The 18,302-nt window shown below is 46.6% G+C and overlaps 1 protein-coding gene across 1 annotated transcript; it reads right to left on the bottom strand.

The window, feature by feature from the left end:
* Positions 1–2,181: 2,181 nt before the first annotated feature.
* Positions 2,182–18,302, bottom strand: PPP1R3F (protein phosphatase 1 regulatory subunit 3F). Its single transcript, XM_036271675.1, has 4 exons — positions 17,302–18,302; positions 7,011–7,066; positions 6,550–6,632; positions 2,182–3,697 (listed from the first exon to the last, which is right to left on the bottom strand). Exons 1-4 carry the CDS (start codon positions 18,300–18,302, stop codon positions 2,402–2,404), a joined length of 2,436 nt encoding a protein of 811 aa, XP_036127568.1. The 3' UTR covers positions 2,182–2,401.

Below are 18,302 nucleotides of genomic sequence, written 5' to 3' on the forward strand. Positions count from 1 at the left end.
CCAAAACTGCCACACCTTGATCTTGACTTCCCAGCCTGAGGAAGTTTGAGAAATAAATGTTTGTTGTTTATTAGCCACCTAGTCTATGCTATTTTGTTATAGCAGCCTGAACAGACTAAGACAGGCAGTTATCACTTGGTTTAAAATATATGCATCTATTTTCTTGAGATTGTTCTGTAATATTTGTTTTTCACTCATCAGGTTTTAGTATCAAAGTTATATCAGTCCCAGAAAATGAATTAGGAATGCTCCCTCTTTTTCTACACTCTGGAATTGCATTTGTATAATTGAAATTACTTGTTCCTTGAGTGTTTCACCAGAGAACCCGTCTGGACCCCAGAGTTTCTTTGTAGAAAGACCTTTGGTTACAGGTTCTGTTACATAATAGGGCTGCTCAAGATTTCCCTTTTTTGAGACAGTCTGGGCAAAATATATGTCTACATTAATTTGTCCATTTTATCTAATTTTTCAATGCAATTGACATAAGGTTGCCTTCTTGAACATTGATCAAATTACCATATTAATGGAAGGACACAAACATATGTCTGGATTTTGATATTTGACAAAGTCAGAATATCCTCATTGAAAGATAGGTGAAATATGGGTGTGCTGATTTGTTTCCACTAACTGTTTTCCACTTCTAGACCTCTGTGGTACCTGATGGATTCTTTCTCATTTTTTAAAATTCTGCTCAGGTACCATGTCCTCTAAGACTTCCAGAGTCCTCACAGTAGGCTAAGCATCTGTCCTGGAGCCCTCACAGTCCACTGTACCCATCACTGTTAATGCACTAACCACACTCCACTGAAATTCTTTTTCCATGTCTGTCTCCTCCATACACTGGGATCTCCTTCATCTATCTTCAGAGCAGAGCAGAGTTTGTCAGTCAACACTTGTAGAATTGAACTGAGCTTATAATCAATGAATGACCATCTAAGTTCTCTAGCCATCTCTCTATATTTCCCCACATATATTTGTTTGTTCCTTCATTTATTTCATTCAATGGGTATTAGTCGAACACCTACTGTGTGTCAAAAACTATTCTAGAAGACCAGCTGGTAAGCAAAGAGAAAAACTAGCAGAGTGTGGTGCCCTGGAAACCAAGTGAAGAAAGGATTTCAAGGTTGAGATGATCAACTGTGTCAAATGCTGCCAACAGATCAAGTAAATGAGGTCTGAGACTAGACCATTGGTAAAACAACCAGTGACTTCAGGACTTCTGGGGCTGTTTCAGAAAAGCAATGGAGCCCTGGAGAATAACTAAAGAGAGCTAATATAAACTTTTGCTGTGAAGGGAAGTAAATAAATATATGGTGTTTTGTTTTGCTATGCAGAGTTTTTAATTTGCATGTAGAAAATATATCTATCCTTTCTTTCAAAGCTTTTGGTTTTCCTGTTTTGACCTAGAAATGCATTGTCTGTGGACAGCAACTCTGGTATGAATTTTTCACAGCACATTAGCTCCTCTGTCATTTCTGAGGCCTTCCCAATCTTGGGGACAGAGAGGTCTCCCAGCTGCTGTCAACGGCTGTTTTTTAAAGTAACTTCAAAACCTTGTGGCTGATTCACAACCAATATCCCCACATCCACAGCTGACCACATCCACTACTGCAACCACGTGTATGACACCAAACCCTCATGTGGCTGCCACTCTTTCTCCCTCCCTGACAAAATGTGGAAATGACCAAAGGACCTGCCCCCAAAGGCCACCAGACCATATATATTAGGACAATAAGGCGAGACAACACAGATCCTCAAGGACATATTGAAGCAGCAGCAGCAGCAGCAGCAGCAGCAGCAGCAGCAGCAGTAGCAGGCATGACCACATCCCACGTCCTACATGCCACTCCCCACTGTGATCCTCCCATATGATCACCCTGCACACTCATTCCCAAACAGGAGAACACTGCACAGCAAGACACATTATTTCTCATAGAGCTCTATTGTGGCATATAATAATAGGTACTCTATATAAATTAAATTAAAAATAAAGCTCCAGCAGGTTGCACAGGTTGGCTGTTAATAAATATATCTCTGGGTAATTGTGCCCCAAGACCAGCTCACGACCACTCTCCCTTGTCCAGAGAATTATACAAAAATAAATACAGGCTCGGGGGGAGAAGGGAAGGAAGGACATGCCCAGTTGCATTCTGAAAGTTCTCATTCCCACTATCTACCCATCCCATTCCTCTCCACTGGTATCACCACAGGAGCCAGGTGCTGACCGGAGAGCTCAGGGACAAGGAGGCCTCTCTCCAGGTGAGCATTCTGAGAAGTAAAGAATCCCCTCACTGTACAGGCCCCACGTCCCATCTAAACCCTCTGGGGGTGGTGCAGAGGCTGCCCCTCCCCAGACCCCAGAGAGGGAGACACTTGTTATTGCTGGCCCCACAAGCAGCTCCTACGAGAACCAGGCCAGAGAGAGGCACAGCGCAAGCACCAGGAGGGACATACCACTGTTCAGAGCCACAGGGACCACTATCAGGCCAGCCAGGACCCCCAGAGTCTGGGTCAAGGGCCCCCAGAGCTGGGAAGGCAAAACACACACACATTCTGCAGGGGCTGCTAGGGTGGGAGAACTCTTTGGGGACTCAAGGCTTAGGCCTGAACCCTCTTCATCCTGGGAGCTCACACGGGGCCTGGCCAGGCTGGAAGGAGAGATTTCAGCCCCCGAGGTACCAAGGAGGGTGAGATTTTGCCCCTGCGGGACTGGAACGGCTGGCTCCTTGCCAGATATAGGAACCAAGCTATCTGCCCACTCAGTGGTGAACTCCACCTGGGCTTCTGTCCCTCCTGGGAACCCAGTCACCCCAGATATCACCCTATTCATGTGCAAAGAATCAGTGTCCTTGCACATCCCCTTCTCTGGAGCCCCAGTGAACTGACCCTCTGTACCCAGAACCACAGGGCTGTCGCATCCCGAGCTCTCTGCCCATGGGAGCCACACATCTCCCATAGTGGCTACCACAGAATGGGTCCCAGACAGGATTTCTGGGGGTGATTCCTTGGGGGTGCCCCCTTCTGGGCTGGAGGGTATCATGGGGAGCCCCTCTTCGCCTTCCCCCTCCTCATCAGGGTCCTCAGTGTCCTTGATGAGCTCCACACCACGCCCCAGCCGGGCATAGTGTAGTGTGATCTCTTCTGCCAGGGCACTGTTCAGGGCCCGCTCAGGGCCAGGCCACTTCAAGATCAGGTCACGGTCTGTGAGTATGCCCAGGGGATGACTCGGGGACACCCCCCCATCTGTGGAGCCCTCCCCACCACTTCCTGCCCCACCTGCAGCCACAGCAGCCCGCAAGCGGCTCAGATGGGACAGATAGAGCTGCTCCAGCTCCTGGTCAATGGTGTCCTCGCCAAACAGCTCTTCCAACCCACTCATGACCTCCAAACCCCCAGGGGGCTCGTCCATAATAGCCCCTACCATGGGGTCCTTTCGGCCCCCTCCATTCTCACTCAATACTTCCCACGCAGCCTCCACCTGTTGCTGACTAGGTTCCAGGAGAGGCCCAGCTGCCCCCTCACTTGCATCAGGCCCTGAGGCCTGGTCCCTGGGGGAGCCACCCAGGCCACAGAGAAAGGAAGAGGGGAGAATCCTGATGGCTGGTGTATGGGGGACCTCTGTGAAAGCCACAGGCGGACTGCTTCTGGGGATGTCACCTTCCTCTGGGAGTTTGCCAGTCATTGTAACTTCAGAAACCTGGCGGGTGGGAAGAGAAAGGGAAGGAAATGAAGTAGAGGAGGGGATGGGACAAGCAGCGACAGTGAGAACTGGTAACAGCCCATACCCAGCCCCATAGGTGCTTCCAGATAAGAACTCCTTAAAGAGCCTTCTATACTTCTCTAAATTCCAAAGACTATGTCATCTATATTAAAATACCAAAATCAGATGAAATAAAGGGGGGCTTCTTCCAGATCATATAGCTGAGGTGAATACTGCTGGTTGGCCTCCTAAACATATCCAGAACATTCACATGAATTTATGTAATTTTTCTTTAAAAAAAAAAATTAATTCCCAGCTCTGTCCTTTGACAAGGCCTAGAAACAATGACAAATCTAGTAGCAACAAGCACACTTAGTCCTCAGATCTAAATACCATTCTCCACTAAAAGGAACCAAGGCTCCTTAAATAAATGGCTGTTTCCAGGTTTGGAGCAGGTAAAGTACAGATGAGTCTGGGACATACTGCCATACCAGAATGTGAAGAAGTGCTCAAAGAATGATAGGTATGCGTCAAAAGGACTCTGGAGCCAATCTAAATAAGCTTCCACTGGCCAGAGGCAGTTCAATTTAAGCATCAAAAAAATAAGAGCAATGGGTTACAACTCATCAAATATGTTTAAAATTTGTGAGTTAATAATGATATACCAAAACCAAAAATCCTTTATTTGGTCACCTTTGGAGAAGTTGATTTCTTCCGAAAACTGGTAAATGAAAAGGGAAAAATTAAGTATTGATAGTTTTTTCTATACAAACTATATAACTTCAAAGTATATATTGTCAAGGTAGCCAGACTGTTGATGAGAGAAACTTTTTTTTTCTTTATTAATTCTAGAGAGAGAGGAGGGATAGAGAGAGATAGAAACATCGATGAGAGAGAACATCAATTGGCTGCCTCATGCATGCCCCCCACAGGGGATCGGGCCCACAACCTGGGCATGTGCCCTGACTGGGAATCGACCTGGCAACCTCTTGGTGCATGGGTCGATGCTCAACCACTGAGCCACACTGGCTGAGCAAGGAAGTTTTTCTTTAGAGAAGAATTCCAGCTAATAAAAGTGGGAATAAGAGAATTAAACAGAATCAATTCTATTTAAATCAATTTAATAACAGATTATATCTAATAAACTAATTTAATAGAATTAACAGTTTAATAAATTAATTAAATTTAATAGATCAGAATATTTTGATAGAACTAATTAATTAAAAATTGAATAAGATGTGTTTCCACATGGATGCAGTCAGCCAAATCCATACTGTGGGAAACTTTACAATACAAACAAGGTTTCTTGAACAAACAAATTGCAAGAAAAGTGAGAGAGATTTAAAAATCTAAAATGAGCCCAGCAGGTGTGGCTCACTGGTTGAGCATCGACCCATGAACCAAGAGGTCACCGGTTTGATTCTCAGGCAGGGCACATGCCCAGATTGTGGGCACAATCCCCAGTGGGGAGTATGCAGGAGGCAGCCAGTCGATGGTCTCTCTCATTGACGTTTCTATCTCTCTCCTTTCCTCTCTCTCTAAAATCAATTTTAAAAATTAAAAATCTAAAATGATTCATCAACCAATGTGTTGACCTTGTTTGGATCCTAAAAGACGTATGAGATAAGGAAATTTGAACATTGATCAAATAGTTGATGATACTAAGGAATTATGGTTAATTTTCTGAAGTGTGATGATGGTACTGTGTTTTTTAAGAGTTATTAATTTTATGAGATACAAACTGAAGTATTTATGGATGGAATAACGTTTGGATTTTTTCCAAAAGAGTTCCATAGAGAATGGAAGGGGAGGGAAGTGGTAGGGTATAAAAAAGTAGGAATGGGCATGTGTTGAAATTTTTTGAAACTGGGTGATGGGTATATGTGGGTTCATCATATTAGTCTCTTTACCTTCACCTATACTTGTAATAAAAAGTTAAACACACACATTAACATACATCTCCTGAATCTCTCCACCTTGCTGTCAGCATTGCCATTACTCACCTGGACCACTGCAGTAGCCTCCTCCTCGCAGTCCCTCTGCTTCTGCCCCCACCCCTACAGTCTATTTCCCTCACAGCAGCCAGAGGGAGCCTGTTAAATCCTAAATGAATCAGGTCATGGCCCTTCTCAGCTCATGACCTCCTGTAACTCCCTTGTCACTCAGAGTAGAAGCCAGAGTTCTCTCCGTGACCCATGAGACCCTATACAATTTCTCCCTGCTATCTCTCCAACCTTACTTCCCCCTACTCCCCCTCACTCACTGTTCCTCGCTGTTCCTCACACAGGTTAGTCATGGCCCTGCTCTAGGACTTTGCACTTACCTGGAATGTTCTTCCCCTAATTATCCACATGGCTCACGCTCTCACCTTCTTCAGATCTTTGCTCAAATCTCACTTCCCTGGCCACTCTAAAATCTAAAGTTGCAAACTTGTCCCTACCCACCCCATTCTCTCTCCCTCTCTCTCTCCCTCCCTCCATCCCTCCCTCTCTCTCTCTCTCTCCTCTTTTCCCTCCCTCTCTCTCCCTTTTTTTCCTTAGCCATTCCTCATCTGTTTTGTTATGTCTCACTCCACTATAATGTAAGTAAGCCCCACGAAGACATTTTTGGTCACTACCATATTGCCAGCATCCCTAACATTGCTTTGCACACAGCAAGCATTCAGTAAATATTTGCTAAGTTAAAAAATGACATTAAGATAAGCCCAGGTAAATAACTGCATTCTACCCCACCTTCAGGTTCTTATTTGGGGATCTCCCTCTAACCTAGAGTGGACCCGGAGCAAGTCATCCCCCACCACCCAGACTCGCATTGGGCTGTCTATCCAGAGGCTTCCAGAGCCTGCTTACCTGAAGTGTCATCTGTGGCCATGGACGGAGAGGGGTAGGAGCCACCAAGGGGCCCACTGACCCCTGGACATCAGGACACTCTGCTGGAAAGACCAGAAGGGCAGCATTGGGGTAAGGTAGGTTTATAAGCAGGCCTTGTTTGGTTAAGAAAATTTCAGGGGGAAGGGGTGCGGGAAGAGATTAACCAAAGAATGTGTATGCATTGCCTATGGACACAGACAATGGGGTGGTGAAGGCCTGGGACAGGGCCGGAACTAGGTGGTAGGGGGCAAGGGGGGATATCTGTAATACTCTCAACAATAAAGGTTTTAAAAATCTGTTCTAGCCAGTAGGCAGTTTTGCCTCTGAAGCTTTCTGTGATGGTCTAAGGCAGAGGTGCCTCTTAATTTGTATAGAAAGGAAAGGACGAGGAAGACATGGTAAACATAAGCTAAAACTCCTACCACCTGCCAATTGCTTACCCACAGCAGAGGTATTATCATCCATGCTCTTCATCCTCAGCTCTTCCTCGTTAGGCCTGTGGGGCAGAGGAGAGAACGCATGGATCTGATGCCCTGAGAAGCCAGTTGTGCCACCCACCAGCAACTTCTGAGCCTCCGTGGTGGCCACCCTCACCCGAAAGGTACTGTTCTCTCTTCTGCTGCTTCCTTCTATCCTCTGATTATAAAATTCCTACACACTCATTGCAAAAAATTTACAAAATATAGAAAAGCATACAGCAATAAAAAGTGACACATTAGCCAGAGGCAACCACCATTAGCATTTGGAAAATTTAATTCCAGCCATTCTTTGAAAATGTTTAGATTCTACAGATATAATTCCACACTGGCTTTGTCCATTTAACAGTAAGAAGCACCATTATATACTTCTGTAAACATTTGAAGTGGTTGCTTACTACTCCTATGATAAGGTTTGTAACCATTCCCATCTTACTGAGCAGCTAGTTGTTTCCTCCATTTTACTCCCACAAAGCAGGTTTCAGCAGAAATCGTTGGATATAGCTTTCTGAACAACTTGGATCATTTCTTTAGAGCATCTTCCTAGCTATGGAGGAACCCACCTTTTTCAAGAAAGGGCACGTGAGGACTGTGGGCACAGGAAGCAGCAAAAGGGAGAAAGTGGCTGGAAAAGAGGTCAGCAAAAAAGGAAGCAACCCAGTGGTAGACACCTGGGTCCCACTACCAACCCTCCTCCCATTGCCATATCAGCCTAGCAAGTCACCTAACCTCCCTGAGCCTCACCCTTCTCACCTTAAAATACAGCACGGGGGATCCAGGATGTGCACACCAAGCACAGGGCAGTCAAGAGAAATGAGGACATCAAGCCAGACACCAGGTCTGGTACAGAACAGGGGCTGAATCAACCGTAGATGTTTGTTGGTCTTGGTCCTCCTTCACCAGACAAATCAGACCCCAAGGTCTGAGTGGCATAAGCCAAGTATATTTCAGCCAGTCCCTGCCAGGTGTGGAGTCACAGGGATCATGGGGAAATCACTGTTCTCATATGAGTATCAAGTGTTCACAAATTAAGGCAGTGAGGGAAGTATTAGCTAAAACATGCAGAAATCTGACAGGAGCTGAAGCAATTGCTCAGCTCTTTCTCTTCCTAGAGGTAACTTGATGATATTGACATTTCTGAAAATGATTGCAATTTTTTTAAAACATGTAATCAATTATTTTTACAGAAACAGCATATCACTAGCTGACCCAAATACAGTAGTTACTATGGTGTTAGGCTAAGTGTTCCACATATACTATTAATTAAATCCTCACAGCAACCCTATGAGATAGGTACTTTAATCCTCTGAAGTAGGCAGTATTATCATCATCTTACAGATGATGAAATGGAAGCTGAGTAAATCGCTTAAGGTCAGCAGTGAGGATCAAAACCTAGCCCTTCCTGCTCCTAAATCTTCCAAGCAAAAAACTGATGCTACTTGGATGAGGTAGACTGGGGTCTTACCCCAACTCCATCTCCAATCCTTTCCAGGATTAGATCAAGGGAGACAGCAATAATTGACAAGATCCCTACCTCCTTCTTCATTAAGGTTTTTCTTTAGACCTGCCTTTTACCCACGTATTCATTCCCATCTTCCCTGCCTTCATGGGACGTGTGGCTAGGAAACCACCAGATACAGAAGTGACTGTAAGGACTGCTTTTTATTAGCACCCTTGGGGGAAACCTGAATCATATACATGGATCTAGAGTCAAAGCTCCAGAAGGAACGTGTGTCTTTCTCCATGAACTAGGGCTCACGTGTCCCACCAGAGAGGTCTTTGGATGAGAATACAATCAAATCTTGGTTCTTGAATGTCTCCTATCTCAAACAATTCACTTCTCAACCTGACAACCCTTTCATGCTGATATCTATCTGTATGATCAGTCATGTGTCTCTCAGGCAACAAAGGAGAGAATGTACGAGTATGAGTCAGTTTACTGCTAAATCTCATGTTGTTAACATCTCAGGAAATTGTGCTGTGAATATTTTTGTCTTTTTGCTTTTGTTGCTGTTTTTATTATTAAATTTTCATTTTTTAATTTTTTTCTTTATTGATTTTGGAGAGAGAGGGAGAGGGAGCGATAGAAATATCGATAAGAGAGAACATCGATTGGCCACCACCTGCATGCCCCTCACTGGGGATCAGACCCACAACCTAAGCATGTTCCCTGACTAGGAATCAAACCAGCAACCTCTTGGTGCATGGATCGACACTCAACCACTGTGCCATACCAGCCGGGCTAAATTTCCATTTTTTACTGTATATTTCATTTCCTCTTTGTTATATTTTCATTTGCATTTCATGTTCTTTTTATTTTTAAAGTGTTTATTATAGATTAAATTGTACATCTGACATGTACTATATATAAGAAAGGTTAAAACAGGGAATCATTTGGGGGTCTGGAATGGATTGATTCAATTTACATTATTTCTAATGGAAAAAAATGATTCGGTTTTTGAACAGCCTTCCAGAACAAATTAAATTTGAGAACTGAGGTTCCAGTGTACTACAGGGCCTGGAGCAGGTAATGCCAGAAGCCCAGCCATCAACTCCTGCCCATTATAGATAAAAAAGGGAACTTCAGAGCAAATAGGCTTGGTCCTGCACCAATCCCCTCAGTGACTAAAATCTAGGTCTTTGGATTTGTGGCCCAACATGACTGCTAACCTCTATTGCTGGTGTAGTCCTTCATTAAAGAAAATGCCATCTTCCTAGGATCTTCTAAAGCAAGTCTCTTCAAGAAGACTCACAGACAGAAAGGGGCAGGACTAGGCAAGCTGTCCCCTGCCATCTAGACCAGAGCAGACATACACAACAACCAGGCTTCTAAAAGCCATACCAGCCCAGTCAGTGTGGCTCAGTGAACTGAGCATTGTCCCATGGACTGAGAAGTCCCGGTTCAATTCCAGATCAGGGCACATGCCTGGGTTATGGACTCAATCCCCAGTAGGGGGCGTGCAGGAGGCAGCCAATTGATGTATCTCTCTCACATCGATGTTTCTCTCTGTCACTTCCTCTCTCTAAAAAATCAATAAAAACATTTTTAAAATAAAAAAAAAGCCACTCCAGAGTCCTAGATGTATATGACAGAGAAGTGGAGGGGGGCGCAGGGGAAGGTAATTCAGGACACAGTCAACCAACAGGAAAAGAACTCCACAGTTCAGGTGAAGAAAGAAGAGAGAGAGAGAAAAAAAAAAAAAAATTATTCAGCCCCCAGAACATCTCCTCCATAGCCGAGGAGGGTGAGAAGAGAGGCAATACCCAAAAAAAGCAGGTCAAGCAATTCGGCTAGCCCCAAGATCCATGAAGTCAGCAAAAGTACACAGGTCACTTCCTACCTCGAAGTGAAAGATGAAAGCAAAAGGCACAAGCATCTACTGCTCACCTCCTCCTCTGCAGGCCCTTTTCATTGATACACCACATAATTTGAAAACCTTCACATTTGTCCTTCTAAGCAACACCCTTCCCTTTTTACAAACATGGAAACTGAGGCTCAAGGAACTGTGTCTCTACATTCACTAACTACGCACTACACTGATAACACCCAAAGAGGGCTCCATTTTGTAGACAGTGTTTGAAACTGTAAGCCTAAGAAAAAGGAAAACCTAAATACCCTTGAACTGTCTTTCACAGTAAACATTTGAGGGCAGCTATGACTTTAATCAAAAGGAGGATAGTGACAGACATGGAGTACCAATGTATACTGACTGACTCACTGATCAGTAACAGAGAAGAGAGGTTCTTAGAAAAATGGAGAGGGAAGAGATTAAGAACAAAACTGTACCTCCAATGTGCTTACTAATTTTCAAGAAGGAAACCTGCTCTTTTGGCACCAGCCCCACAAATGCCTCATGGTGATCTCAAGGGCAACAGGCAATAGTGGGCTGGAACACACAGGCCTTGGGACATCTTGGACATGTATCCTTGGGTTGCTCATGAGAACTAGTCAAGACAGTGTAGCCTAGAAGGAGCCTGCATGCCAATCTTCTGGGCGTAAAAATTCTTCCTGCCATCGGGAAACTCAATGGCTGCTGACCTCAGACGGCACCCAGAGAAACCAGGAGGAGATTTCAGAAAGAGCTGCTATCAGCCCCAGCCTAGGCCAGCCAAGACAATAAAAAAGTGAATCTCAGGGCAGAGTGAGTGAGTGAGGACTGACAACTGCCATGGGAAAGAGCAAAGCAGACTTTCAGAGCAGTCACATCACTGCCATCGTCACCGCCCAAGTCCTTCGTAAGCACCCCAACACTCATGTTTTCAAAGAACTTGGCCAGCCCAAAGTGGGTCATGCACTGAAACCCAAAGGGAAACTCAGCAGACCCCAGTTCAACCTGAAGGTAAAGCTGACGGGGGGGGGTGGGGGGTGGCTTTAGAATTCAGAGACCTGCCCTGTGATACTTGGAATCCGTTACTCTGAGCCATCTGCTTTCTGAAAAGCACAGGGTTTGAAGGCGGCTGTGAAAGCCACCACATTATGTGGGGCATTGCTGTCTTTCCCAACTACTCTATGTCATTGTCAACTCTGGGATTTAGAGACAATCCAGCGGGGTGGAGGGAGGAGAGCAATTTATTGTGCTATGAGTTTCCCTTACAGTAGTAACTTCATTCATCTAGCTGTGACCAACAGTGAGAAATAGACTGTACATCATAATCCAGCACACTCTATGTGTGTGTAAATATACATACATACATATAATTGAGAAACACTTACCTTTAGTACATTGTGATACACTGATTATTTCCTATGCTATTTCTTTTTCTTTAAGTGTTTATTGGAATCCAGTAAATTGATTTCATATCTCAACAAAGGGTTATGACATGTAATTTTGAATGAACGCAGCTCTGCCACCTACCAGCTGATCTGGAGCAAGTTACTGAACGTCTCTATGCCTCAGTTTCTTCATCTGTGAAGAAGGAATAATAGTAATACCCACCTCAGAGAGCTGGATTGAGGAAATATGGGAAAATTGTCTATAAAGTGATTAACAATAATCCCTTCTACTTTCCCACTGAGGGAAACTGAGGCTCTGAAAATGAAAGTAACTTGCCCAGCATTGCCCAGCTGGTAAAACACATCACCTAACCTGATAGAGCAGTTAAAAACTGGGCCACTAGAGCAGGACTGCCCCAGCACAGATCCCAGCTCTGCAACTTTTGTAGCATGAGGCCTCAGGCCCGCATCCTTAGCTATGATGCCCTACCAGTTTTCTGTGGATTAAAAGAGGATCACTTTCACACTAAGTCCTCACCCCCCCACACACACAATTAAGATGACCCCTGGCCCATCCTGATTCAACTTTGATTGTTCTGGTTTCCCCCAAGGCTGCTAACTGGGTAAGTAGGTTGAGTTCCCATCCATTCAGCTACAGGTGCACCTGAAAAATCATTGAGGTCTTATTATACACCCACCCAGTGACAGATGAATGGTGAGCAAACCTGACTAGGAAGCTTACAATTTACTGTGAAGAAGGACATGAAAAAAAAAAAATACTCACACTCATTCTTTCAACAAACATTTATTGAGCACCTGTTAAGTGCCAGGCACCACGGCAGGCCCTGCAGGAATACAGAGGTGAATAAAAGTGGACCATATCCCTACCCCTCACGGAGCTTACAGTCTAGCAGGGCAAAGAGGGTCTTCCAATAATCCCCTAATGAATGTCTAACTACAAACTGAGGTCAATGCCTTCAGAAAAGGAATGAATGTCCTAGAACAAGGGGGACTGGGCCAAGACTACAGGTCAGGGAGAGCTTAGGATGCTTAGAATGAAAAAGAGCAAGGGAGGGGTAAGGGAGTGAGAAGCTGCTCAGAACACTGTGCGGGAAGGGTGGGCAGTAATGGATTCAACCTCGAACAAGGGTAGTTTGAGGTATCTTTGGGACATCAGTTAAGTGGAGACATCGAATCTCGATATATGAGACTAAAAGAAAGAACAAGGAGAAACAGAAACGCCAAGGAGTTCAGAGGAAAAGCAGCAGAGTGTGGTCTCAAGTTAAAGGAAGAAAGTGTTTTAAATAGGAGTGCTCAACCACTTCAAGAAGAAAACCAAAACCCCACCTATGGAATCTGACAGATGCAGGGGAGCAAAGCAAATAGAGAAGCAAGTGTAGGCAACTCTTTGTGGGGAGGGGGGGAATCAGCAATGAAGGGGAGTATAATTTAGGTGCTGGCCAGCAGCAGTGTGGACAGAGGTGGGATCAAAGCACAGATTTTTAAGACAGTAGAGATGCTGGCATGTATAAAGGCCGATAAAGGCCAACAGAGGATCAGGTGAGGAGAGCAGTGAAAAGCTACTGGAAGAGAAAGGGAAACTGATTGTGTCAGGTTCTGGAGCAAATGGCAGAAAATGGAACCCAGAGCCTGAGTGGAGGAACTGGCCTGAGGGAAGAAAGGGCCCCCTCTTCCCCTGTAACACAAAGGAGAAATCAATTTGCAGACACGGGGCTACAAGTTGTGGGGAGTTCCATTCTTATGGATTCTACTATTTGGTTTTTTGAAGCAGGAAGTAAAGTCTGAAGGTAAAGAACATTTGAAAGAATCACATGAGGGAGGAGACAAAAATGGATAAGAAAATCAGGACTGTTAGGCAGGGTGGAAAACGATCCTGAATTTGTGATGATGCTCATCTGTTCTACTACACAACATTCTCTAACAAGGTTTGCCTGCTTGGCTGATGGGCACTATGAAAAAACTGGGGCCTGAAGAGGTTGGAATGAACAGGCTTCCCAGGGGAAGCACTGTTAGAACTGAAGGATCAAAACAAGGGCTGACTGCAAGGGGTACAGGACCAACATTCCTGGTGACGGAAACAGCATGGGCAAAGGCCCTGAGGCAGGAAAGGGCAAGGCACCTTGGAAAGACCATGGTGATAGGAGCTTAAAAGACAGGGGACGAGGAGAGGCGAGACTAATGGCCAGAGAGGCCAGACTGGGGGAGAGGGCAGAGGGTGCCTGAAGGCCATGCTGAGGCTTTCTTGGTCTTTGTTTTTAAGAGGAATAGGACACCTCTGAAGGCATTAAACCAAGGCAGACCAGGAGGGCTCCTCCCCACACCAGCCCTGGGACTCTGGACTCTGGGAACCTCAGTTTGCTCATCTGGGAAAAGGAGATAAAACAGCCTACCTCACCGGGAACACTGAAAGGATTAGATGGCACTGCATGCAAATAGCCAAGTGTGTAGACCTCTGCCAGGTCTCAAATGACAAACCCTCTGTACCTGTCCCTTTCCACCTAGTTCTACCACAAGCCCTCTGACATCTCAGTACCAGTCTATGCATTTTTCCCTGTTTGAACCTAGCACTGTGCCCAGCACATAGTAGGCCCTCAATAAATGCTTGCTGATAGGTCATCTCTAAGCCTAAGGGTTATCAAAAGCCTGACCCAGCAACCCGGGAATGTAGCCATTACAGTTTCTGAGTGATATCCCGATGGCTACCATCGACTTCTCCCATGTTCCACCTGATGTGACTATCTCCTGAGATCCTCCACCATTTTCCAAGAGGGCTGGGTCTCAGAGGGCAGCTGTTCTTCAACAGCGCTCCAAGTCACCGGCAGCACACAGGTTTTAAAACAATAATAACTTGAAATGTACTCGCCAAGAAAGCCACCAACCTACAAAGAAAATCTTATCACTCATCTTGCAATGAGCACCAACCTCCCCTTTGCAAGAGCTGAGATCAAAAGATAAAGAAGCTATCAAAAAGCCATCTGCCCACTTAAAATAATATCACAAGTCACGTTAGGAACCACAGACCTGGGGCCAGATACCAAAACAATTGTCTGAACGGGCTGCTTCAATTTCTCCTTAAAACCACCCATGTATTTTAAAAGAAAAACACCCTCTCCACCCACCTTGGCCCTGCAAGCTTTTGATTTCTGTTCCTTTCCTTTCACAGTCTAAAATGACCAAATTCCCTTTACCCAAACTGTTGCACGTTATAGACAGTACTCCCACGACAGCCAGCTTAGGGTGATGACTTGGTGATTCTGGGACACTGGAACAGCTCAATATCTTGGATCTGGGTGATGGCTACACAAGAGCATAGATATGTAAAAATCCATTGAGCCCTACACTTAAGATCAGTACACTTTATGTAACTACCCCTCAATAAAGACAAAAAGAAAAAAAAAGCATAATATACTGGGAACAAGAGCAAAGTACAGAATTTGTCCTGAATCCTATCAGGCCTTCAAGAGGAGCTGTTTAAAAAAAAAAAAAGAAAGAAAAAAGAAAAAAACTGCCCATAGCATCTCCTCCCTGGTCCTGTCACTCACTATCTGAGTAAACTTGAACAAGCTGGCTTACCTCCCTGAGCTACCTCTTTCCCCCTCTATTAAATAAGGATAATCATAGCACCTATAGCACACAGCATGCACAGCAGGGCTCAGGAGAGAATGGACTCGAAGCTCTAGCACAGATATCAGTACATGCCAGCCACTGTTATCTTTTTTGCAGCTACCACCATGCTTCAGTTACCTTGCCCACGTTTGCTGCGTCCAATCCAACCTCACAACGTGACTGTCATTTCCTTTTAGCAGATGAGAAAACTGAGGCAAGGCCACACAGCTGGTGACAGGCAGAGCAGAGTTTGGGAGGAGAATCCAAGGAACTGTATGTGTGATTCCCTGAGTACTAATACTAGTTTATACCTATATGGCACTACTATGAGCCAGGCTAAGTTCTGAGTGCTTTTACTCATCTCCTGTGAAGTAGGTATAATTATCTGTTTTACAAATGAGGGTACTGAGGTACAATGCAGTTGGCCAAGGTTACAAGGCCAATATAGATGGGAGATCTGGGATTTGAACCCAGGCACTGATGTCAGAATCCACGTTCTTAACACTGTAAGGAAAACCATGCTGCCTGTCCCCCGTAGTCTAAGTCTCAGGTTACTGTGGGGCTCACATGTTGGTAAGTGGGTGCTTGCCTGCTTGCTCCAGTACCCAGGTACATCTGCCCACCAACTGAGCTAGGTCATTCTGAACCACTCACAGCCTAAGGCCTTGCCATGATCACAAACATCTTGCTGCAGCCAGAGGCTTCTGATCCGGCATATACAAGGTCCAAAAAGCACTTTCCCATTCCCATTTCCAGTCCTGTCCCAACCAGGGAAATATATTTGCCATATGTGCATGGAGAATCTACCTATCCCACACTAGACTTAGGTGACTCCAAAAAGAATCAGGCCTATCTATTACCCCTGAAGAACTCAGAGCTTGATAGAGAAAACCTAGGAGAATCTTGTCTCAGGGCCTCCTGGGGTTAACTGGTTCTTTCCCTGGGGCCCTAAATAGTCACAGATGGTATGGCAAAAACAAAGGACAAGAGCTTCAAGTCCAGGCCTATCTGAATTTGCCTCTGCTAGAGCCAATGCTTCCTTGTAAGAGCATGGGCTCAGCCACTAACCTCCCCAGGCCTCACACTAGATTAGAGCATAACAATAAAGAGAGTACACAGGCTTCAAGGTTAGTCATGGCCAAAATGGAAAAGCCAGGTGCCATTACTTCCTTAACCAGTTTCTTCTCTCTCTGGAACTCTGGTTTCCTGCTGTCAAGTGGGGATCAGGTTCCTTGCCCCCCACACTACCATATCACTGCAGTTCTCTCCACTCCATCACACTACCTATCATTCAAACCAAGCTCATTCCCCTCAGGACCTTTGCACTTGCTGTTCTCTCTGCTTAGAATACCCTTGCTCCTATATGTGGGCATAACTGTTCCTCTTTATCATTCAAGACTCAGTTTAAATGGCACCTCCTCATAAAAGTCCTCCCGTTTCCTTTTCAACAAACTCTCTTCCTCCGTATCTGTGCATAATCCTACTTATCATCATCCAGGACTCACTTCCTCAAAGGCCCTCCCTGAACACCCTGTGTAAACCAGGTATTCCCTCCCAAACTTTCTTCCCTTCCTCAGTTTTACTTTCCTCTCAGCAGCTAACCTTATCCCTGGTTCTCATCTACTTGTTTGTTGTTTTTTTCAACTGTCTCCCAGAGGAGCCTGTAAGATCCTTGAGGGCAAGATGTCTGTCTTGTCAAGGGCTTTGAATTCAGGAATTCAATAAATGAATGAATAAAACCCCGTATTACAGAGCCTAGCACATGTTTGGCTTCCATTACTCTTTGACTAGCTGACTGAATTCACCCTCCTCCCTGTCCTGAAGAGCAGGCCTGAGGAGTTCCTGGGTCAGGATGCTTGTCCTCCATCCTAGACACAGCCCTGCGTTGGCGGAGGTGGCGCTGGCAGACATTACCTGCGCCTCACCGGCTTCATGCAGCTCTTCAGCTGCCTGGCCTCAGCCTCCACGGGACCCTGGGACTCAGGCTGTGGCTCCAGCTGCGGCAGCTGCTGCTGCTGGGGCAGCCCTTCAGCATCAGTGGGTGTGGGAGCGGGTGCGATCCGAAGCAGGACTGTGTAGTTGCGGCCGTGGTTGTTGGCCCAGAAAGTGCCCTCGGGGGTCTCATAGCGCACCACGAAGTCCAGGCGCGCCCCATCGCCCGCGCCCTCAGCAAAGGGCAGCTGGAAGGCAAAGCGGTCAGTGCGGCCACCATCGTCGGGCGAGGAGGCGTACGCCTGGCCGGGGACCAAGCCAAGGCCTGGATCCAGGACAGGATCTCCGGTTCCTGATCCTCCCAATCCTGCCCCTGGCGGGCTGCGCGGGACGTAGCGCGCTGGGTGGTCGCAGAAGGAAGCCCAGCCGTCGTGTGAGGCCCGCACGTGCACCGCCTTCTCGAAGGAGCGGTTCAGCACGCGCACCAACCCGCGCAGCACCGGCGGGCGCCCCCCTGGCACCCACACCCCGGAACCCCCGGGGACTGCTCCGGGAGGCGGCAGCAGCGCCTCCAACTCCACCATGACGCGCCCCAAGCGCTCCAGACGGCCCGGTGCAGGCGGCAGCGAAAATGTGGGCACCACGTAAAACCCCCTGCCAGCGGGGACGGGGCACAGCGGTGAAGGCTCGGGGCTAGCCTCCTCTTCCTCCTCCCCTTCATCCCCATCCTCGCCATCGTCGTCCTCGTCAGCCCCGCCGCCGTCGCCATCTTGCCCGGCCACCGCCGCCATCTTGCCCGCCCCGGGCCCGCCCCACGGCCGGTAGCGGCGCAGCTGCGCCAGCGGCAGCCCCAGGGCCTCGTCGGCGAACAGCACCCTCCGCGGGGCCACCGCTGCCTCGACAGAGGTGCGGGGCTCGCCCGCGACTGGCGAAGGGGGCGCAGGAGGCCGCAGCGGGGGTTCCACAGGGGCCGTGCGCGCCAT

This window comes from Molossus molossus, unplaced genomic scaffold (genome assembly GCF_014108415.1).
Source record: "Molossus molossus isolate mMolMol1 unplaced genomic scaffold, mMolMol1.p scaffold_m16_p_2, whole genome shotgun sequence".
NCBI lineage: Eukaryota > Metazoa > Chordata > Mammalia > Chiroptera > Molossidae > Molossus > Molossus molossus.

What these genes read in the sequence shown, in the direction of transcription:
- PPP1R3F (XM_036271675.1), bottom strand. Translation starts at nt 18,302, where the DNA reads ATGGCGCGCACGGCCCCTGTGGAACCCCCGCTGCGGCCTCCTGCGCCC. An exon ending in TGATAATACCTCTGCTGTGG is followed by an intron (nt 6,633 to 7,010) that starts GTAAGCAATTGG and finishes TGGTCTTTCCAG; the next exon opens with CAGAGTGTCCTGATGTCCAG. An exon ending in GGCCACAGATGACACTTCAG is followed by an intron (nt 3,698 to 6,549) that starts GTAAGCAGGCTC and finishes CCCACCCGCCAG; the next exon opens with GTTTCTGAAGTTACAATGAC.